Raw genomic sequence first — 24268 nt, 5'->3', positions numbered from 1 at the left:
CCTTAAAGAGGCTGTTCTCTAATAGGCAGCCGAGCACCTGTCTCACATGCGTCACATGCTCGGTCATAGAATGCAAGAATGCTAGGATGTCACTGAGGTACACAAGTACACGCTTATTCACCAAATCCCCCAGCATGTGATTCACAAAGGCCTGGAATACAGATGGAGCATTAGCTAGCCCGAAAGACATAACCAGGTATTCATAGTGGCCTAGGGCAGGGTTAAATGCGGCTTTCCACTCGTCCCCATTACATTATATACACTGCGCAGGTCTAATCTGGTAAAAACCCATGCCCCGTGAACCTGTTCAAGCACGGCTGTGATTAATGGCAAGTGATCAGGGTATTTCACAGTTATCTTGTTGAGACCTCTAGTCAATATAGGGGTGCAGACCACAGTCCTTTTTTCCCCACAAAGAAAAAAACCTGCTGAAGCCCGTAAGGTGGACGGCCTCATAATACCCAAGGACAGGGCCTCCGTCACATATTCTTCAATGGTCTTCTGTTCGGGTAGGGAAAGTGGGTAAACCCGGCCCCTTGGAGGGGAGGTTCCCAGCAATAGGTCAATGGCACAGTCTCATGGACAGTGTGGAGGTAGGGCAGACACATGCAATTTGCTAAAGACCTCTGCAAGGTCCGTGTACTCCTCTGCCACAGTCAGAGGCTGTGTGGAATCAGGGCTCTCGACTGACGTGGCTCTACAGGGCAGGGACAGGCAAGAGGAGGTGCACCACTCTCCTCATGATATCAGCTCCCCCGAACTCCAAGAGAACACTGGGCCATGTAAGGCCAGCTAGGTGTACCCCAGAATTACTGGGGTGTCAGGGGATGTGATGAGAAAAAAGGACAGGGTCTCCTTATGAGGGGGCACGGTGGTGTAGCAGCGCAGGGGGTTTGACCAGATCCTGCTCTCAGGTGGGTCTGGGGTTCGAGTCCTGCTTGGGGTGCCCTGCAACGGACTGCCGTCCCGTCCTGGGTGCGTCCCCTCCCCCTCCAGCCTTGCGCCCTGTGTTGCCAGGTTAGGCTGCGGTTCGCCGCAACCCCGCTTGAAACAAGCGGTTTCAGACTGTGTGTGTGTGTCTGTCTGTCTGTCTCCTTATGACACACCCCTCTCTGAAGGCCAATCTCCTCTGTTTGGGATTTCACCACACTGATCCCCAGCAGTTGCCCATCAAGTGCACTAACCCATTATGTCACAGCAGTGCGTGGGAATACCATATGACTTTATGAAAGCGCTGTCCATGAAGCTGCTAGCAGTTCCAGAGTCTATAAATGCATGTGTAACCCACTGACAGGCACCCCCCTCCCACGTTAGGACTATGGGAACAGTGAGCTGCGAGACTGACTGAAGGGGTCACTCACTTTTGACTGTTATGCAAAAGCGGCTCCTGTGACAGGCCGCTCAGGGTAAGTTGCTAGGTCATGGCCAGCACCACCGCAATAGAGGGAAAGGCCCTCTTGGAAGCATCTCTGTCTTTCTGTCGGGGGCCAGGTGTCCTTGACCGACCCGCAAGGGCGTTGGGGCCTCCCATGTGGCCAGTTGGGGGTGTAGCGAATGCTCATGGGCCAGGTTGTCCAGGGTGATTACATGCTGTACAAGTTGGTCCAGAAACCAGTCTTTCCCTCGCAAGGCAAGCTGAGGATTCATTGGTGCTGATCCAGGGTATGGCAGTGAAGTTCGCGTCATCTCAGCTCTCAGTTCTGTTTCTGCACGCAACAAACATTGGAGTGTCTTCAGAGCACTTTTTAGGCATTTGATCACTGCTGGGTCCATGTTTAAGACAGACTCTTCTGTCACGCGGAACCGAGGACACAGGGACAGCTGGACCCAGGTGCAGGATTGTTTGTCAGGAACCAAGAGGTCAGGCGAGTTCTCGAAGAGTCAGGCAATTGGTGGTCAGAGTGGGAGCAAGGATCCATGGACGTAGTTAGGAAACAAGGCGAATGGTCAGAAGTTAGGGAACGAGGAAGAACAGGACATAGGCGCAAAGGGTCAGTTGTCTCAGTGAGATTCCACAAGCCAAGTGCAAAGGGGCTGAGGAGTGTCTTTTAAAGGTGTGTGCTCTGATCGGTGTCAGGTGCTTGATCGGCGTCAGGTGCTGTCAATTGTGGTGTGGGTGTGGACATGATATAAACAGGAAATCCTAATGTATAAAATAATTTAAATGAAAGAAGATTTACATGTTAAAATAATTTGATAAAATCAGTCCCATGCTAAATGTCACAAATGATGAGAAATGTATGTACAAAAGTAGTAGAGAATTTCTGTTTTAGTTATTCATTCATTACAACAGTGATTACTTTGATAAGATTCATGAATATTGATTGTATAATTCTGTCATACAAGGTGGCTTTACTTACTGTCTGTACAAGGGTATAAGTTGTGTACCTGCAGTACCATATTTACAAATTCTCTGCTCAGAAAATGTTGTGTGACAGAATAACTTGTTTGGTTAGTTGAAAGCAGTAATATGACAAGTTGCTAAAACCAGAACAGCACACAGATTGATTTATCCATGTCTTAAGCTATTGTAGAAGAAAGTATAATCACGCTTCTGGTAATACTGTAACGACCTGCGTTACCGGGAGTTTGAGCAGGAAATTGGGTTTATTGTAAATAGTTGAATTGTGGGTAAACTGGAATTGTGTTCAACCGCTGTGGGGACTCCCGGAGAATATAAGGGGTGAGTGTGTTAGCCAATGGAAAAAAAAAAAAAAAAAAAACAAAAGAAAGTCTGTGAGGTGCTAAGCAGGCTGGAAAGGCTGGCTTGAGGTAGTACAGGTCCTTGAGGAAAAGGGGTCCTTAGCTAAAGAGCATTCTTTTCTTGTGTTTGCATGTATACCTCTTCCTGTGTTACAATAAACATTTGTAATTAACACTATCCATGCATCCTTCTCTGCTCCATCTGAGCACAGTGCGCTACAGTACTTTTTGACCTATGTATTTCACTAATATGCAAGTTTTAGCACCTAAATACTGCAAATTATTTTTCTGTAATGTTTATACTAATATTATCATACAATTACAGGAGGGAATGGGAAGTATATTTGTGTGTCCCAGGTACATTTGTTTTTGACAATTTTCTGTAAAAAGTCTTGTCATAGCCCGCCATCACAACATAATAGAAAACTATTACCGCTACCCCAGGGTTTATCACTGTGGTACAGGTGAAATGTTGAGAATTTGAGCATTTCATCTCCCTCTGCACTGCAGGTGTCCCACAGGAGTCCCTTTGTTAAGATGTTTGCAGATGTTGAACTTTTCAACCTTTATTTGGGATTATCTTAGAGTCTTCACTGTGGTATGTTCTTCTGTGTTTGAAGTCCAATGATTTTGCTTTTTGTAAAAGTTAAAGACTCTTCTACGGAAGCAGTCATCTGACTCAAGAGATTACAAGACCACCACCCTTTGTGATTATAAAATATTGGATTGCCCAGATAGACAGGAAAACAGCAGCCTCAACATGTGTTAGTCATTTTCCAGAGTACATAGGTCACATAACCAAAGATAAACTTAAGACAAATTTTAAGCCATTAAGGGGTATTTCAAAGACACAACCGAATGGATCACCAGCAATGGCAGGGGGAGTGAATCCAACATCATGTACAGGCAAAACTTAACATCACCCAGCTGGTTCTGATTCAGCTTAAGCATTCTTAAAGGTCCAAGGCCAAGTTCTTTTTTCTTTTAATTAAAACACATCACAGTTTAAATCTGCAATGGACGCAAGTCCTATCCAGGTTGTAGCCTAACTGACCTTGCACTCTGTGCTTCCATGATAGGTTCCAGACCAGTAACATAAATACAATACATTTATATTTTCATTTTCAATAAATAAATTACTCAGACTGGGTGCTCTTTGTGTGTGTCGCTCAATGTATCCCCATAAATGTCCGTTCAGGGCAGTAATGATATAATCTTAACTGCCCTCTAGTGAGATAAATGCCACAACAGCAGAGGTAAAACTACAGAAGTACAAAAGTGCAGTGCAGGCCTAAAATCAAAAGACAGCATTGCGTCTGTAGAGGTTCTTTACACAGATAATATTACCCTTACAGGTGTGCCCAGTAGACCGTTTCTACCTAGAAGAGGTACTTGGGTCTATCTGTTTATTATCTGTTTTAATGGGATCCCAAACCACAGCACTGAAAGCCACTTATTAAAGAGAAGAATATTATGAATCATGTATTTCACCTCGAACCACTTGCTCGGGCAACTTTGTCTCAACATGTTTAAAAGGGATTTGGTGGAAGGAGATTACACCATATATTCCAAATTGTTTTCCAAAAACACTGAATGTCAGTGTGAAGCTGAATTTCTGTTATTGCGTATATAGCTGATATTATGACCAATACAAAAGTGACTCTGGTGTCTCTCAGTGTACCTCCTTCACACCACTCCCTGTCTATGCTTATCTTGCCCTGCGCTCATCCTTGTACCCATGAGCACTTTTGCATCAGTACATACTGTATACCCCCACTCCCACCCCATGCAGTATGTGCTCTTACTGTGTTTACGTTGATTCATTCTTTTCAACCGTGGGCTGGATGCACTTGAATCCTCAGACCCCACCCAACCATGGGTGAGGAATGAGAAGACAGACTTCTCAAAGAGTCTGGCTCTGAGCCCACACTGCAATTACCGCCATTATCTACAGGTTGTGAGTCCTGGGGAGACAAAGTCGCACCTCTCTGTTATTGCCAACTAACTGCTAGGAGACACTTGCACATAGCGGCCAGGGGGCTTGAGTCACTGAACTCATCAACTCAGCCTTATGTCTTTTTGCAAGGTAGGCCTATGGGCAGATTGCTTTGCATCTATGCCTCAAACAAAGTGCACCACGACATCATCTCAGAAGGCAAGTACAGTGCATCCATTAAAATTCATGCACTGGACACAACATTCCTTGAATGTAAGCAGGTATTCGGCGAAGATGAACAAATCCACTGCCTGGAATGTGTGTCTTAGGGACTCAGGAGGTCCACTTGGTTTTATGTGTGTTTGAAGCAGCCATATGAAAAAAGAAACATCTGAAGCCAGACCCTATAATACATCATGACATATTTTGCCTATGTTGTGGTATATATTGCAATGTGTTGGTATGATATGCAATACGTTGGTTACAATGGGTCACTCATCCATACATCAGTGAAACACACCCTCTCTGTGTGAGTGACACAGAGAGTGTGTTCCATGGATGGCCTGTTGTGGGTGCTGTGTCTAGCGGTGTGGGTCACCTTGGTGAATAAGGTGTGTGGGCTAGTAACACTACATAGTATCCATTGTAAGTCGCTTTGGAGAAAAGCATCTGCTAAGTGAATAAATGTACATGTGAATGTAAATATAGATTGCATATATTTCAATTTTTTTGGGTTTGTCTTTATCCTATTTGAATGTTTAATAAATCCTACATGTTTTTTCCAGCTACAAATATGTATGTAATTTATCCCTTATAAAACATAGTGATATTCCACATCAGGCATCATTCCTCCCAACAGAAGGGCAGTAGGTGGCCTAGTTTCCAAAGCTCCCACCTTGCAGTTGAAGAACCCAGGTTCAAATCCCACCAACTGCTATAGTATTCTTGATGAAGGTAATTATCCTGAAGGGAGTAAGAATTGTGTGTGTAAGAATTACCTAGCTGTATAAAAGTAAATTATTCCAAGGAGCATATCATTTTATCTCACTTTGGAGAAAAGCATCATCTTAATAAATAAATGTACATGTAGTTATCCTGTGGCATTTAGAGCCTTCTGACATACTGTGTATTCCTCTTCAGAAGAAATGGCCTCCAGCTTTCCATGTGAACCCTGTTCATCTTGCTTTACCCTTATCAGGGCATTAGATGTTCATTGTTGCCATTGTACCGTAAGCAATTACTGGAATTAATCCCTCTTTAAAAGATTTTTCTAAGAAATAGCCATCAGCTGTTCCATGGTTTAATGTCGCTGACCATTTAGGCTACCTAGCAACACTGTCAGAAAGCTTCGAAATAAAACCATCATACTAATCAAATCAATGCTTTGACATTTTCTTAAACATTTTCTAGTTTTAAACGGTAGTGTTGAATGCCAGTGCGGCATCTTAGCTTTCTCTGTGAAAGAAGGAGATGACCTTGGTGTTCTCTCATAGTTTAACAACTCCCAGGCTGCCAGAAATTGTGTTTATAAACTCCATTCTACTATAAAATGATGTTTATAGATTATTACAGATTATAAGGTATCAGAATGTTCACATGATAAAATAAGGAAATTAAGGAAAACAGGAGGTGAAAAAAAAGTTTTACCAGATTTATGGAGTGCATCACCTGGAAGAGGAGAGCAAAATTTCCCTTAATACAGTAATGTTGGTTTGCACTCCAGGTGAACTGTCTCTGGGGTGAAGTGCAAGGTATGAACATGAGAGGGCGCTATCTAACAAATGTGTTCACTTGCCAGTAAGAAAAAGCCATAATAATGCCAATAATTAATTTTTTGCATAGGTACAGCTTATGCTTTCATTCCAAGCAGCTTTACAGCATTTGTTCCATTTATCCAACTCTCTGTTTTTACTGGAGATATCAAGGTAACTACTTGAAATCTGAATGAATAAGTGTGACTAATTATATTGTCAAAATTATTTCTGAGTACTGAGTACTGATGAGACTGAATACTGTTGAATACTTGAGTGCTATATTAAGGGGGTGCGGTGGCGCAGTGGGTTGGACCGCAGTCCTGCTCTCCGGTGGGTCTGGGGTTCAAGTCCCGCTTGGGGTGCCTTGTGACGGACTGGCGTCCCGTCCTGGGTGTGTCCCCTCCCCCTCCGGCCTTACGCCCTGTGTTACCGGGTAGGCTCCGGTTCCCCGTGACCCTGTATGGGACAAGCGGTTCTGAAAATGTGTGTGTGTACTTGAGTGCTTACACCATATTTCATGTATTTGCGTATGTCTTTACATGTCAGATAAATAATATTCAATTATTTGGTTGTACAATTACATATATAGACCTGTTGTTATGAAGGGCAGCACAGTGATACAGCAGATACCAACGGTGCTTCAGAGCACCTTTCTTGTGCAACTGAATGTGAATAAAGCTCAGCCTGTGTGGAGTATGCATGTACTACCCGTGGTCACATTGGTTTCATCCAGGTGCTCTGGTTTCCTACTATAGTCCAAAAGCATGTATTTCGGATTAGTGGATCACTAAATTGCTCTGTGAGTGAGTGAGTGAGTGAGTGAGTGAGTGAGAGAGAGAGAGAGAGAGAGAGAGAGAGAGAGAAAGAAAGAAAGTGTATGATTTCCGCGATGGTGGACTGATGTCCTGTCCAGAGTTTACCTTGCATTGCACCCTATTCCTCTGGGGTAAACTCCAGACCACCACAACCCTGCACTGGACAAATAGTTATCATACTGGATAGACGGATCTTGATATAGTCCACCTACAAGGCCACTGAAAACACAAGCGCCTGTGCAATAATGTTTCCATATCACGTGACAGTGTATTATAAGCATAATGTTGGTAGGAACTGTGGTGTCCCAGCAAAATCTGCTTGTATAGGTGCTTAGTGTTTTATAACTATTATCAACAACAATAATAATAAGAACAATAATAATGAAAAAGACAAGGACAATAATAAGAATAATAACAGTATAATAATAATTAGAAGAAGAATGATAACAATAATGTAACGACCCGCGTTACCGGGGAGTGTCATGTTTGGGCGGGAAAATTGGTTTATTGGAAATAGTCGAGAATTGTGGGTAAAATGGTTGCTCAATGCCTGTGGGGAGTCACTGGGAATATGAGGGGTGAGGAAAGGAGAAGAAAGCCAACCAGGTGTTACAAACAGACTGGTCCTTGACTCTTGAGCACAGCGCCCTACTTTTAATAATAGTAAAGGACGAATGATAAATGCTGAATCCAGTCATTTACAAATAATACGATGTAAGGTGACGCTTTTCTCAAAAGTCGCAATCTTAAGGTAATAGTTATCTACCCATTATTTGTAAAGCTGGGTAATGTCACTGAAGCAATTTAGAGTAACGTACCTCGCTCGTACTACAGCAGAGGTTGGTGGGATCGAACCTACAACAATCTTTCATTTGCGTCCAAAATACAGCAGCGCTAACGCTTCGCTACCAGCCTGGCACTCGTCCTTCACGAAAAAGCTCCGTTACACCGCTGGAAGGACTCGGCTGTTAGCCGAAACCCTCTCCGGGCCGTGAAGAAGCTGTAGGTGATGCAGCAGGACGCTTAAGTTAAAGTACACTTGAAAACCACTATGTCATGCTCATGACTCGATCGATGGATTCTCCCCTCTCCAGCGGTTTGAAGCTGCGCCAACAATTCCGCGAGGCCCGCCCGCCTCCGCAGCCCTTCCTCGCTTCCCCACCCCCCTTCGCGGAATACTTTATGCCCACAGTGCTCGAGAGCGTGTTGCGCTCTTTCTTCCATCCCGAAGAGGCTCCTTTGGCGGGACGGTGAGCGGAATGTCAGAGGAAACGCCGAGTGTGTAAGTGCGCTGAACGGGAATTGGAAGGTCTGTGTCCGAAAGAAGCAGCATGTGATGTGGGCCGCGAACGAGGTGCGTCCGTCCGTCCCGCTCACACTAGCAAAACACACACATACACACACCCTGTTTGTATGTGTGTGTTTGTGTACAAAAACAATTGTTTCATGCTTTGTCTTCTTATCTTTACACCACCACCTCTGCAGAAAAGTTGTGTATCAATCAATGTGTTTGTGTGTTGTTATGATCAGCGCTGTTTTTTTCTTTAAACTATCTGAAGGTGCCTTCAGGTTTAAAAAAAAAAATGTAATCTTACAAAAAAATACTAAAATATAATTATTGCTTAATAATAATCTGTTTCATTACAAAAAGTGAAGATATGTGGCTTTATATATTACGTAAATATTCTATGACGCAACTTTGTAGCAATTTTCTCAGTGGGTCTACGCTATAAACACAGTGTATCTGTTTGTTCCATTAACAAATTTCAGTCTGGAAAATAACTAGTTTTCACGCTGTTGCCAGTCATTAAAGTAAACATTTCTGTTACGTGCATACATAATATTCTCTTAGTTGTAATCAAAAATAATGACATACATAACATTTAATTCATAAATTCAAATTTTTATTTTTAAGAGCAGTATGTATACACATCTAAACTAAAAATATTTTTTGTCACATCTACAAAACAAATATACTTATGCATGTATGTATGTATGTATGTGTGTATACACTTAATTTAGAGATGGAAGTCTAAGGGATGCCAACTTTATTCTTGCCTAGAGGTACATAAAAACCTTAATGTCAGCCCTGTTTATGATATTTATGTGGATAATATACTAAAATCTAAGTTTATCGTGCATGACATACAGGCAAACAGATTCCAAAACCATAGTTCACAAAAATATTTATAGATTATGAATTGACATTAAGGATTTTGTTATTGTAACACCCAGACATAAAATGAACAAGGACATTTTTTACTGTACCATCTGGACACGGACGTAAAGTGTATTTACACTTGGTGGTTGGGATCCTTACAAGTGCACAGTGCTAACCAGGAATTGAAGTGCAAGGGTGATACGAAGGACGCAGAACAAGAGACGTACAGGGTGGTGTTGTTATGCAATAAGTGAAATAATGTTGGGTGAACAGAGCTAATGCAAAGATGTGTGGCAAAGACAGGGTGGTACAGAGGACCTGGACAGGATCACAATGGAATGGCATAGATAGGAGTGGAGCTCAGTACTGGAACAGACAGTAACATGAGAAACAGGGTCAGTGAAGGAGAGTCACTAGATAATCACAGGGAAGTAAAGAGCTGATCAAGAATCCACACTAGTGATGTGACTTCGGCCCTTTTATAGGGCTGGGAACTGATCGGGTTAATTGAAAGCAGTGTCAGCTTAATTACATGGATCTCAGAGCTTTTACCTGCTGGGGTCATGACAGTTATGTGTAATATATGTTGACAGCATTGTAACCAGTAAGGTCATTCATGTATTTTGAAATTAACTTTTTTTTTTTTTTTAATATTTTAGTATTCACTGATTTAACACACACACAATCTGATACCACTTGTCCCATACGGGGTCGCAGGGAGCGGGAGCCTAATCTAGCAACACAACATGTAAAGCTGAAGGGAGAGGGGACACACCCAGGACGGGACACCAGTCCATCACAAGGCACCCCAAGCAGAACTTGAACCCCAGACCCACTGGAGAGCAGGAGCTGGTCCAACCCACTGCACCACTGCACTCCTGCTGATTTAACTCTGCTTTTCAAATGTGTGAAAATTTAAAACAGTATATAATAATTGTGATTTTTCTAAACTAGTTCCATTATGAAAACACACACACACACACACAGCCTGAGCCGCTTGTCCCATATGGGGTCGCGGGGAGCCAGAGCCTAGCCCAGCAGCACAGGGCGGAGGGCTGGAGGGGGAGGGGACACATCCAGGGGAGAGCAGGACCTGGTCCAACCCACTGCGCCACCGCACCCCCCCCCCAAAAACAAATAGCTTTTTAAAAATGACTCCTTTTAAATCCACAAATTCTCTCTTATAAAAACATGAGTTGAACTTCCAAATCAGAATCCAATTTATTCACTATAACTTTTATTGTTTTTTAGTTAAAGACAAGCAACAAGTTCTAACTCATTTAATGTTAAATTATAATCAGTTACACTGGAAATGTATTTTGTATCTTGTTCTGATTAACTTGAAGTATCTGGTAGTTGATGCCTGGGGTTGTGCACTTGACAAGTTTTAAAAATATCAGACTGCAGTTAGTTATTCTGCGGACACACCAATTACTCTTCATTACATACCTGAAAATTGCACTTGGTTATTCTGTATACAGAGTGAGTTTTGTGTGTGTTCTGTATTTAAAGACTTCATTGAATACTGTTTTTTCGTACCAAAGAGTTCCGTAGTCAATTTGCCAGTAAGTTGAAAAGTGATGGTGATGGTGATGTTGAGTGTAATGTTCCTTATTGCGCTTTGTCATATTTTTATCCTATCTGCTGTGCACTAAGACCAAAAATTGTCCCAAACATTTACAAATAACTAACTCACAACACCTCAACTAATTCCTCTTTTCTACCACCCTTCTCATAGCAATTATAGTACTCATCAAAAGTTTGAGCACACTTGGCCAATTCCTCTATGGGAAGAACTGGGCAGAAGCAAGTGTCCTTTCCAGAAGAGCTATGAAGACTCATCAGCTCAATTCCTGTTCAAAGTTGTCAACCAAATGTCTTCAGATGAAAAAAATAGTTTCCAACAAGTGTACTGAAACTTTTGAGTAATACTGCAGTTCACATACTTTCTTCAAAACCAAATAGACCTCTCCAAAACAAAACAAATGTGTTATTGTTACAGTATGGCAGGAAAGGCATCTGGAAAGCAAAAGGCCTCCTTCATGTATATTATTTCCAGAAGCCAGTGAAGAATGCTGTTATTACATTTTTTGGTTGAACCATGACTCTTGCACAAAAACAGAATGTGTTTTTAAAGACTGCAGTCATTAAGTGTCTAGGACACTTAGTAAACAATAATAAACACTGTCAACAGTAAAATATGAAACTATGATTAAAATCCCCGTACGTCATTGTCCCCATCGCCGACTCCCTGTAGACCACCATCGATGAGAGATTTTCCAGACCCGAGGTCAGGGTGTAATTCACACTGATGTGGCCTTGGATTAGGGCATGTAACATACATAAATTATTCTGTAAGAAAATCACATATTCCCACATCAATTTCTTATTCTCTTTCAAATGATTGCATGATTGCATTAATATACAACTGTATAAAAAGAACTAAGTTGCTGAAATATAGTATATTCATGTATTGAATACACATATATATGACAGCTAATACACACAACTGAATTACACTTTTATGTGATGCAGTAAAAAAAAAATGCCTGTGAAGTAAATACACATGCATGCTCTTGAGTACATGCAGCTGTTTAATAAATGAACAACTGAGGGTTTAATTCTATTTACAGTGCTGCTTGAAAGTATGTGAAGCTTTTGGGTGCTTCAGTTTTACCATGAAATGGTTATTTAATGAGAAGCAGCCTTTCTCATCTGACATGATAGGTGTGTAATGAGCTTACGTTGCTTTAGAGCAAATCATGTGTGGTAGAAACACAGAAGTAGTGCAGGTGCAAAAGTAAGTGAACCCCAAGTTACATTGTTTAAACCAAGTAGGTGAGTAGAATCAGGTGTGTAAATCAATCATTTATTCATTTTATAAGATTATTGTAGCATTTCATGCAATAATAATGACCATCCCTTTAGGATTCACATACTTTCAAGGAGCACTGTATGTGTATAGTGCGTTAATACATTTGAGCAGATTTCATATGTGAATATCCAAGATTTCAGTGGTGTGTAAGTGTCTCACGTGAAAGTTTGAAGAGGAGGTTCATTAATCATGGCTCATTGGGTGGCTCAGAATAAATTACTGATGTGCAGTGTTGCGGGAAAATCGACACATTTTCTCTGGCTCCATATTCGTCTCACAATTCTATATTCATTGTGAAGTGCATCAAGTTTTTATTCATTGTTATTACTAGAGGTGCTTTCTTTTACAAGGTAATGTACAGTAGGTTTGAACAGCAACAAGCACCTCACAGTGATTTACCCATTTGTAAAATAAGCTATTCTTACTGTGTCAATTCATGGTAAGTGTCTTGATCAAGATCGCTAAAGCAGCGGAGGGATTTTAGTGGAGGGACTTGCGGCTTGCAAGGCACTAGAATGCTAAACAGTCGTCCTCTTAGACAACATTTTTAACAACAAATGAAAAAAATTCTTACCTCTTACATGCTTGCTTGCTATTTGGACAGATGTTGCATGATTGTGCTCCTGAACAGACTGCCATGTGGCATGTGTTAAGGATATAAATGAGTCATGGTCTGGACACTAAAGACTTTGGTCTTGTTAGAGAAATCTGTTTTGTCTTAAATATGTCCCTGTTGTGACTAAATTATGTCATTGGCATAGGGAATTTCATACTAAGGACTATTTGGTGACTGGAATTTCCTGTTTGAACTTGAAGGGGTCTGAAGACAGTAGGGTTGCGATGGAGTAGCCTCTGAGTGTGAAAATAAAAAGAACACTTTATTACCACCTTATCCGTTAAGGACAAGTCCAGAATGTTTTACATTACTTATTCATTTAGCTGGTACTTTTCTCCAAAGTGATTTGTAGTATTAGGCTTCCAACATCTATTTATCCTTTTATACAGCTGCACACTTTTTTCCCCTTCCCTTTTATTGTAGTGGTTTAGTGTATGTTCCTTGCTCAAGGGTGCTATGATTTGAGGGGAGATTTGAACCTGTGACCTTCAGATCCAAAGGCAGCAGTTTCAACCCCTTTGCTACCAGCTGTCCCATAGAATATTAGTATTTCTCTGGATACTTTTAAATCTAAACTTAGGCCTAACTTGTTCACAATCACATGCTCTTTTTTCTGTTTCCTTTCCTCCTTTTCCCTCATTTTCCTTACTGTTTTCTGTTAGTTTTTTTATTATTATTATTTTGTTTTATTTTTAGAGGAACAGTAGTGTGATGGGTTTCTGTTGTAGCATTTGTGACAAAAGCATAGTGTGAAAGGAGTTTTCTTTTTCCCGCTGGAACCGATCAGCCACAGGAGAGCCCTACGAAACACTCAGCCACGTAGCGACTTTTTATGACAACATCAGCCAATGGGAGAGCCCCAGACAGCTAGGTGTCTCCCTGAAAGGTTTGCATTGCTTTATATTTGCAAGCTTATACATAGGCCATCATGAGGCATGGCAACACTTTTCGAAGTTCCCCGTATCCAACACAAAAGTGATCTACTCCGAACAATTTGTCCCCCGTTTAAGAAGTGTGTCAGAACACATCCTAAAGGTCAACAAAATTTCTTTGCATCTAGTTTTCCTACTAAAATTTCATTGCATTAAGCAGTTACACGGAATATGACGCCAAGACACAACATGCATTTTCTAAATGTACAACCCCTCACAAAAATTATGGAATCACCACACTTTGAGCATGTTTACCCAACTTTTTTACCTCATAGCAAATAAATCACAGATACAGCACAAAACATTTTTTGTTTAATAGCTGAACATTCTGGCTTTGTTGAACATACCTCAAACAAATTAAATTAAAGTACTTAAATTAATATCAATTTTTTTCCAAATCAAGTAGAGGAAAAAATTATGGAATCACTTAATGTTAAGGAAAAAATTATGGAATCATCAACAAAAAAATACAGTCAATACTTTGCCGTTCCTCATCGGGCTTTTATGATGGCCTGGATTCTTTGAGGCATTGACTTCACTAAGGAAAAACAATATTCTTCATCAGTCTGGTTCCAGCTTTCTCGAATAGCCATTAACAGATCAGCTTTGCAGGGTGGAGCCTTGTCATTGACCAGTTTTTTCAATTTCCACCATAAATTTTCAATCGGATTGAGATCTGGACTGTTTGCTGGCCATGTCATTGAGTTGATATGCCTTTCCTGAAGAAAATCTTTAACACTTTTTGCTCTGTGGCAAGATGCATTATCATCCTGAAAAATTACTTCGTCATCACCACACCTATTTTCTATTGATGCAATGAGAAAAGTGTCCAAAGTATCAGTGTACACCTGGGCTTTGACTGCTGAGGTCATGATTGCCATCTCACCTGGTCCTTTACCTGACATGCAACCCAATATCATAAATGACTGGGGAAATTTGATTGTTTTCTTGAGGCAGTCATCTTTATATGTTTCATTAGAATGGCACCAGACAAAAGTTCCAGCATCATCGCCTTGGCCAATGCAGATTCGTGATTCATCACTGAATATCACTTTCATCCAGTCATCCACACTCCATGATTGCGTCTCTTTAGCCCACTGTAACCTTGTTTTCTTCTGTTTAGGTGTTAGTGCTGGTTTTCGTTTGGCTTTTCTATATGTGAATCCTATTTCTTTCAGCCGATTTCTTACAGTTCTGTCACAAACATTGACTCCAGTTTCTGCCCATTCGTTTTTCATTTGTTTTGTTGTGCATTTTCTATTTTCAAGGCATATTGCTTTGAGTTTTCTATCCTGACGTTTTGACGTCTTCCTTGGTCTACCCATATGTTTTCCTTTTATTACCTTCCCATTTTGTTTATACTTGCACCAAATTTTAGACACAGCTGACTGGGAACAACCAACTTCTTTTGCCACACTCTGTGTTGGACTTCCTTCTTGATGAAGTTTTATTATTCTTTCCATCGTTTGTATTGACATCTCTCTTGTTGGGGCCATGTTTCCTTTCAATTAGTCAAGTCCAACAGCTTGTTAAGCTCAGTAAGCTCTCTTTTTTAACTGCAGACTAATTTGAATTTTTTGACTTGTCTCTGTGTTTGTTTTAAAAATGCAAATACCAAGTGATTCCATAATTTTTCCTTAACATTGAGTGATTCCATAATTTTTTCTTCTACTTGATTTGAAAAAAAAATTGCCATTAATTAAAATAATTTAATTTGTTTGAGGTATGTTTAATGAACCCAGAATATTCAGCTATTAAACAAAAATTGTTTTGTGTTCTCTCTGTAATTTGTTTATTTGCTACAATGTAAAAAAGCTCTGTGAACATCCTCAAAGTGTGGTGATTCTATAATTTTTGCTAGGGGTTGTATTAGCCTATTAACACTTGAACATATTTTCACACCACACTGAAAACAATTTTTCACACCACAATAGTATATGTGATGATATTGCCTTTCAGAAGAGTTTTGTGAATGTATTATTTCAGGCTTTCAGCTTTTTAGCATTTTCTTCAAATGCTTCTTCCTTTGCGCTCGTCATTGTGCATGATAAAAAGTCACAAGATTTGAGTTGCTTGTAGGGTGGCACTTGGCTGTGAGACTATACCGATGTGCCAGTGAAGGCTTGTCCTTTGTATACAGACTTCTTTTTGAAGAAATTTAGAAATTGTTGCTGCCTAGTTAATGACAGTGAGCCACATATTAACAGAGTAAAATGGGGGAAATCAATGTCTATGTATTTAGGAAGCAATGTAAATATAGCCAAGGATGAAAGAACAGAGTAAGAATGAAATGATCAGTGTTTGGTGTTTTCAGTATGGCACATGGCTGTGAATAAAGTTGTTTTAATGCAATTAGTTGAATATGCTTAAAAATTTTAAGTCTGAAAAATTTAGACTGACTATGACTACCATGTTTGAACAAAGACAAAAATAACAATACCACAGTTGAAGAGGCTTAAGTGTTACTTCATGATAGCCTGATACCTGTTTTTACAACATTTTGACATAACTCATTGTCTTAAATTAAAATGTGTTTTTCTTGGAATTAATGTTTATGAACCTTGGTTATTCTTCCCTCCGTGACTTCAGTTTCTTTTCTCGTAAGGTATTTCTGTGAAGAGTGAGCTGACAGCTCCTTATGCAAATTTTACAGTACAAATTAAATCAATCCATCGTCAACAACCGCTTCTCCCGAGCAGGGTCACGGTGGGCCGGAGCTTTCCCAGCAACACAGGGCCCAAGGCCAAAGTGGGAGGGGACACAGCCAGGACGGGATGCCAGTCCATCACAAGGCATTGCAAGCAGGGCTCAAACCCCAGACCCACCACACAGTGGGCACAACCAAACCTGCAATGCTGCCACGCTCCCCCAGTACAAACTAAACTTGCTCCAAATTCTAAATTCTTTTAAAAGCAGCTTTTGTTATATGAGCAAATCCTATAGTTTGTTCTGATTCCTCTACCCTCTGAATCATAGGAAGTTATACAGTACCAATCAAAAGTCTGGATACACTCACCAAACTAGTTTTTGACATAACTGGCAGTTAAGGTGCTTTAAATTTCTGCAAATGTTTCAACTTGAAAAAGCTGAAAATTCTCTTTAATTTTTGATGGCTCAAAATAGCCCCCCTTTGCCTCAATAGCAGTTTCACAAACACAAAGCACAACCTTCAAGCCCAAAGGCAGCAGTTCTAATCACCACACAGTTAACTGCCTTTTATTCAAATCTTTTATTTTCTCTGTTTGTAAAACTGTTTTGGGGAAAGTGCTTTTTTCAACAGTACAATAATTGTATTTCTCTGTGGACACTTAAGCTTGTCACATTCTGTTAAAAATGCAGTTGTTTATGCACTACGGCATTTGTTCTATTATTTATTACACAATTTCCGTTAATGTTTGTACCATAAATCTGTTGGGATAGCAGAAGAATATTGTATGACACGACTCAGACTGCCTGCTGCCAGGCGTTGGGTTTCAATAGAAACCTTAATGTAGGTCCAAATGCAGCAATTAGGAGATACTTGAGAACTTTCTTCCATGACTCAGAGACAATATCTGTAAACAATTACATCACTTGTGGAACAACATTTATAAAGAAATGAACACCAGGTCTTGTTTTCTGGTAAAACTTTGAGGACATATTGTCTTTAGCTTTCATTGGTAATGTCATCTATTGTTTGTCTGTACAATAGATTATTTTTTTCCTTCTGTGTCCTTCTTATACAAAAGAGTAAATTCAATCACGTGAAAACATTTGCGTTTACATTATATTGCTTTCATAATTGTTGAGCAACCATTATGTGCAAAATAAAGATTGTTCACGGAAGCTGATACAAAATACAAATGCAGAAGGTTAACAGTACATTATACTTTCATCATAATGAAATAAAATACAAGTAGGACAGCACTCATGACTGCAGATGTATTTGCTGCAAAATTAAATTTTAACAATCTTCTAGAAATTAATCATTTGCATTTTGCACATTTAATTAAATCTTGTTTTACGTTGATACGACCCCATGCGTAACAGGCAACAACGCCTCTCCTGCAGCAGCAGGTGGAACCTCAGTAGACACAATCTGGATCCCAAACTCAACCAATTTACTTAAAGCACTTTTGATTTCTCTTTTAAGAGCAAGCCTCGAAACTGAATACGAAAGTGGCCTGCTAACAGAAATAAATAAGCTTTCCAACACTTCTCAAATTGCTCCAAAGTAGGGTTATCGATAAACGTTTGCCAGTCGAACAAGGCCATAGTTACTATAATGCACAAAACCACTCGCACCAAACAATCAAGGAAGAACAGGATGACTAAATCCGTGGGCCATAAGATACAAGTTAATCAGTTTCACAAACAACAGCATCCCAGAAAACAAAATCCTGACCGAAAAGATAATTCCAGACTAGTGGCTATCCCAGACAAGCCCCCATTAATGTTACGACCCCAGGGGTGTCAAGTGGAAACAAGGGGCCAACAAAAACACACATACAACAAGGTAGTGCTTAAATGCAAGTTCCTTTTACTGTGCAAATAGGGGCAGGTATTCAGGTAACTATTTACAGTATTTACAGAGTACAAAGATGGTGCTAAAGCAAAGAACTTATGAAAACCAAACTAAACTAACTCAAGTTGGTAGACTACCCAAGCTATGAAACAAAACAAAAAAGGGTCTTCAGCATTTATGATGCCCTAACTAACCTACTCTATCTACCAAAAATCAAAAGTACGAGGGGTGGCATCCACCTCTTCCCTAATGTGTCTAGACAGGCAGCTGAAACCTACAAGCTGGATATGTAGGCCACATGACATGCTTACTTATCCACTTTTTCCAAAGATGACAACAAATCATAACAATAAACCAAAGATGACCAACTAAATAAAGCGACCACATCAACAAGCACCAGGAGACAATAGTCTGAGCGTCTTGGGAAATGGAGGGGTTTTAAGATGACAGAGTCTGGAGGTGATTGGTCCAAATGGAGAAACTGACAGGAGTGATGATGTTGGGCAGGGATGGCAACCAATGATGGACAACGGACCTGTACAGGGAGCAAAAATACACAAACACAGAAGGGAATAACAAAACACACCAAAAACCTGTACAGGGACGTAACAGCGTCATAGCACAATAAATATGTGTACAACTGTGAGTGCTGTCCTGCTTGTATTTTATGCTGGTAATTTTGGCAGGATCTACCACCACCTGTAATTATACATATATATATATATATATATATATATATATATATATATATGTTTTAACACAAAAGGGTCAGAAGGCAGGGGTCTATACTTTCACCATAATGACAGTTTGCTCTTTCTTTGGGCAGAATTGTCAAGACTGCTGATGTCTCCTGGAACCTCCTGCAGTAGTGTGTTGATGAGCAGGGAAGTTGAAACAAAAGCTCTGTATTTGACACCATGATCAGGCAAGCACCTTCAGGCAACGACACTACTCCTGTGTGCTTCTCTATAAACAACCCACCCTTTAACTACAACCACACCATTGCCTCAGTCTACTTCTCCACCATTTTGAGTGGACTGGGCCTCAGTTCCAACCTCTTTGCATTTGTGGTCCTGATCAAGACCTTCCTACGGACCAAGAGCCTCTCACGCTCCTCCTTCCTCATTTTTCTCGCCGGCCTGGTGGTGACAGATTTCATGGGTCTGTTGGTGACAGGCTCGATCGTCATCTCCTTCCACGCTACGCGCTTTGTCTGGCGAGACCTGGATCCCTACTGCCACTTCTGCAACTTCATGGGCATGTCCATGGTCTTCTATGGCTTGTGCCCATTGCTGCTGGGGGCTGCCATGGCAGTCGAGCGCTTTGTGGGAATCAACCGACCATTCACCCGCTCTGCCAGCATGTCTAAAGGCCGCGCCCTGACCACTGTGGTGGCAGTATGGGTGGTGGCTGGTGTCATCAGCCTGCTGCCCCTCACCGGGCTTGGTAGCTACCATATGCAGAAGCCAGGCTCCTGGTGCTTCTTCAACATCAGCTCTCAGCCTTTGGATCTGTCCTTCTCTCTGATCTTCTCCCTACTGGGCTTGCTGTCTCTGGCTGTCTCCTTCCTGCTGAACACGGTGAGCGTGGTGACACTTCTGCGTGTGTGCTGCGGCCAGGATGCCAGCGCCCGCCGCCGTGACCATGAGGTGGAGATGATGGTACAGCTGATAGGCATCATGATTATTGCTTCCATCTGCTGGTGCCCACTACTGGTAAGTGTCTTGTCTGTATCAACCTCATTATTTTTATAGTTGTGCATCAGTCAGTGTTTCTCACGGTGTCTTTGGCTCCTGCTCTTTTTGCATCTTAGTATATTTTTGCATTTACATTTAACAGAACTTTTTTTTCCCCTGATAAAATACTTACTTACAGAACGTGGATTTTTGTACAAGGATTTCGGTCAAGTAATCCTGTCAAGGGTACAACAGTAGCCCTGGATCATTCAGTGTTTTCAGTTTGAGGACAATTATGAATAGAATAGAAAGAATATTTACAGCAAATATAATTTTTCTTTAGTCCCATGGTTTAAATTGTTCCTTAGATCCTGCACTCCCTTAATAAAGAAATGAAAGTTATTAAAGAAATCATATGGAGTTACTGACATTGTCCAGCTCTTTTAAGGCAGAAATCTGTGCTCCCCTGGAAATTAAGCTTATTGTCTGATATTGCTTGAACTTAATAAATTACACAATGTAACAAAAATTTTAATGTTAATGTTAGTTTAATGGGTGGCAGCGCGGTGGGTTGGACCGGGTCCTGCTCTCCAGTGGGTCTGGGGTTCGAGTCCCGCTTGGGGTGCCTTGTGATGGACTGGCGTCCCGTCCTGGGTGTGTTCCCTCCCCCTCCGGCCTTACACCCTGTGTTGTTGGGTAGGCTCTGGTTCCCCGCGACCCCGTATGGGACAAGCGGTTCAGAAAATGTGTGTGTTAGTTTAATGTTAATTTTCCATTTAGTTTTTTTTTTTTTGTGCATTAAGCATACCTACAATGCAATACTTAAGCATTTTGGCATTTGTTTGTACTGTTTGTCAGTTTTTAGAAAAATATGTCACATTCTTGAAATTGGCAAATTTTAATGAATTTTGGCATTGGGTTCCAAGCACCAAATATTCCAGTACCTTTTAGGATCTGATGCTTTGTAGAATGGAGCATGCGGTGGCACGGCAGGTCTGGGGTTCAAGCCCTGCTTGGGATGCCTACGGCGGACTGGTGTCTCGTCCTGAGTGTGTCCCCTCCCTTTTCGACCTTGCGCCCTGTGTTACCGGGTAGGCTCTGGCTCGCAGTGAGGCTGCTCAAGACAGTGGTTGTACACATTGATTGGTTGACTTTCTAGAATGTTCTAGTGACCCAGCCAAACCCGCTGCACCACTGTACCCCCCGCAGGTATTTACGTTTGCATTTATTCATTCAGCAGATCCTCTTCACCAAAGTGAAATACAACTCAGAGTATAAAAAAGTATTTCACATTATGAACTTGTTTTACCTTTTGTTCATAGAAGGAAGTGAAACCACCTTTTAATTCATTATTGCCATGAAATTGTAACTTTTCCGTTGGTGACATTTCAGTTTGAAAAAAGTGTGATGAACTGAGAATAAAATACTGAATTGTGATTAATAATTTAATTGAGCGGTTCATCCATCCATCCCATTTTACTAAACATTTGTCCTAATCCTAAGCAGGGTCACAGTGATCCGGAGCCTATCCTAGAATCACTGGGCACAAGGCTTGGGGGGGTACACCCTGAACAGGACGCCAGTCTAGTTTGGCTTTGGTCCCAGTTGGAAATCATAGAAACCAATATCCAATGATCAGTTTCCATTAACCTACATCCACCATCCTCATGGTGATATATGAGGCTGTTCACTGTTCACCATTCAGGAGTTTATTCGTTGCTGTGAGACGAGCCCCTGCGCTCCTGGGTTTTCATCAGCCCGTTTCATGCTTCAGGAAGTATGCATTTTTGTGTAGCTGGGAACGTTACCCTGTTCAGGAAATGCTCATTTCCGCTCCCTCTGTCCATTAGCAAATGGTACCGCGTGCTGCCTGCTGATAGCCCCAGTGGGAAGGAGTAATCTCTGGCTGAGCACAGGGGAGTCAGGAAATCCTCTTGTTTGCGGTTTCCCCCTCTTCTTCTCCAGCTGTCACCCGTTGGCTAGCTGGAGCACGTCCTCACCCTTGACTGCTGCATCACCAGGTCAATTTCTGTCCATAGCTCCCTAGGCTCTGCTGAGTGAGACAGCTTAAGTTCCCCAACCAGGCTGGACATAGCTGTTTCCTGGTCCTCTATGAGAGGTTAGGAGCCCCTACGAACCCCAGCATTGGGACCCCTGTAATTAATTCCTTGTCTAATGATGCTAGGTCCTGCATTGGCAGCACAACCCTGAACAGTGTGCACACAGTGCTTTGAAAAAAGTATCTGCCCCTTTCCCACTGTTTTTCACCTTTTTCAGTCTAAATTTGAACAGATTTTTTTTTGGAAATCGGGGGGGGCAAATATTTTTTTCACAGCACAGTTTAATGCGTTCCTTCCCTCTCGTTCTTCTTCCAGCTGAAACCTTGTAACCAGCGAGCTTTTGTCTAACACTGTTTGCCTCTCCTGGACAGATATTTGTTTTGAGGACTGCTCTGTCAGGTGAGCCAGTACATCCCGACTTCCTCTTGTTCTTTCTACGGTTGGCTACGTGCAACCAGATATGTGACCCCTGGATTTACATCCTGTGTCAGGAGTCCTGGCTAAGGCGAGTAAACCCCACCAACCATCATCATCATCATCATCATCATCCTCATCCAAAAAAATCCCTCCAAGTTACCACCTATCTCTAGTCTACCCACCCAGGGGAAAGCAATATCACCCTACAAGGCATGAAAATAACTTCTCAGCTTGTTTACAATTCTTCTAGGAGACAGATTGGACACCCTTGTTCTGGGCAGTTTATCCTGCTCACATGCTTAACCACCCCTTGCCAAGTGAGAAATACATCCTTCACTGGTTTACAAGGACCTGAAAAGGACAGTTTAGCAGTAGGACCAGGCACCATTTTCTTCAGAAACACTCCAGATGTTGTCCACCCTGTTCTCACTAACAGCACGCTTGCTCCAACTTCTGAAGTCTCTTATTATGTAGTTTGTTGTTGTCGTGGTTTGTTTTTTTGTAGCTCTCTTGGGGGTAGTCATTTTTCTAACCACTCAGGACTTTTTCCCCCTGCACAGGAAATTCATCTGCCGCTGCAAGACATGTGTGTAGTGTATATGGCTCTTGGGTGTTCCAGACGGGCTATGATTCATGGACTCACAGTCTGACACATTAGTTAGGCTGTGGGGGGCAATGATGTGTTTGGTGTTTTCTGTTTGGTGTTTGTGTTCTCTGTGCAACTCTGTTCACTCTTTTGTTTATATATATAGAGATACATATTATTTCCACTGTGTAAGATATCTGTAAATCCTGGATCAACCTTTCTTTCCTCAAATCATAAGATAATACAAGAAAAACACACCGTTTTTTATTTCTAGAGACAGAATTATAATTCTGAAATAAAAACAAAGCGTTTGTAAAAAAAAATATGCTGAATTTTTTCCTTTATCCCTCTTCTCTTATTTTTCTGCCTTTCTAGTGGTGAAATGCCTAAGCTGTACTAAGTACTAAGCAGTACTAATTTATTTAAATTACATCATTGCGTTATGTTGTTTTCGCTCTTTCCCATGCATAATGCTAATTCATTCTTAAAAGTCCTTACCTTGATTTGATCCTCCAAAAATTTACAATGCTGCATAAATAGGTAAATCACTGTATATAGCGTAACATTGCAAGTCAACTGGCGTCAGAAAAATTGATAAATGTAAACTAAACCTAAATACCCAACATCAGGGCCCCTCCTGGAACTTTTACCCACTGATGGCCTTGTCCTTTCCACAGGTGTTTATTGTCACGACAGTGCTGTCAGGGAACCCGCTGGTGGTCAGGTCCCTGCTGCTGTGGATCCGTTTCGCTACCTTTAACCAGATCCTGGATCCCTGGGTTTACATCCTTTTCCGGCGTGCCATCCTGAAGCGCGTCTACCCCAGGCTGGACTGGTCCCGAGGCTCCATTGCAAGCCTTTACCCCAGTTTTACCACCTCCTTGAGGAAGCTGACTCGCTCCTCACTCGGAGGGGGGCTTGATGAGGGACCTCCGCAAGGAAGAGATGTGCCCTCTCCCCTACAGCCACTCTCTTCCTGACCTCATCCCAACCCTCTGAGGATCTGTATGATTTTATTTCTCATCTGCTCCAAAGCCTCTGTGCATCATTACGGTTTGATTCCCCTTCTGATCTCTGTCCATAGAGCACTTATATCATTTCCCTTTTTCCATCCCAGTACTAGGGAACACTATAAGTCAATTCAATGTGTACCCCATACGTAATATATATAGTATAGTGTGTGTGTGTATGTACTGTATATAGTATATTTTACAAAATATATATATATATATA

The 24268-nt window shown here is 41.3% G+C and overlaps 1 protein-coding gene across 2 annotated transcripts; it reads left to right on the top strand.

Moving 5' to 3' along the window:
• The first annotated feature begins 8031 nt into the window (after positions 1 to 8031).
• On the top strand, positions 8032 to 24248 carry LOC108940281 (thromboxane A2 receptor-like). 2 transcript variants are annotated; one of them, XM_029248886.1, is made up of 4 exons: positions 8032 to 8562; positions 19123 to 20011; positions 22404 to 22537; positions 23713 to 23936. In XM_029248886.1, exons 2-4 carry the CDS (start codon positions 19214 to 19216, stop codon positions 23843 to 23845), a joined length of 1065 nt encoding a protein of 354 aa, XP_029104719.1. In that variant the 5' UTR covers positions 8032 to 8562; positions 19123 to 19213; the 3' UTR covers positions 23846 to 23936. The 2 variants fall into 2 exon arrangements, with proteins under 2 accessions (XP_029104719.1, XP_018617824.1); XM_018762308.2 differs by lacking the exon at positions 22404 to 22537 and having other exon boundaries at positions 8035 to 8562; positions 23713 to 24248.
• Positions 24249 to 24268: the final 20 nt, after the last annotated feature.

Source organism: Scleropages formosus, chromosome 2, assembly GCF_900964775.1.
Source record: "Scleropages formosus chromosome 2, fSclFor1.1, whole genome shotgun sequence".
In the NCBI taxonomy this organism is placed as follows: Eukaryota; Metazoa; Chordata; class Actinopteri; order Osteoglossiformes; family Osteoglossidae; genus Scleropages; species Scleropages formosus.
Note: the sequence above shows the minus strand (reverse complement) of the source record. Positions and strands in the feature narration are given on the sequence as shown.

Bases quoted from the DNA above. Each gene is read 5' to 3' on its own strand.
- LOC108940281 (XM_018762308.2), top strand. From the start codon at position 19,214: ATGATCAGGCAAGCACCTTCAGGCAACGACACTACTCCTGTGTGCTTC. The intron at 20,012-23,712 runs GTAAGTGTCTTG...TCCTTTCCACAG, and splicing joins TCTGCTGGTGCCCACTACTG to GTGTTTATTGTCACGACAGT.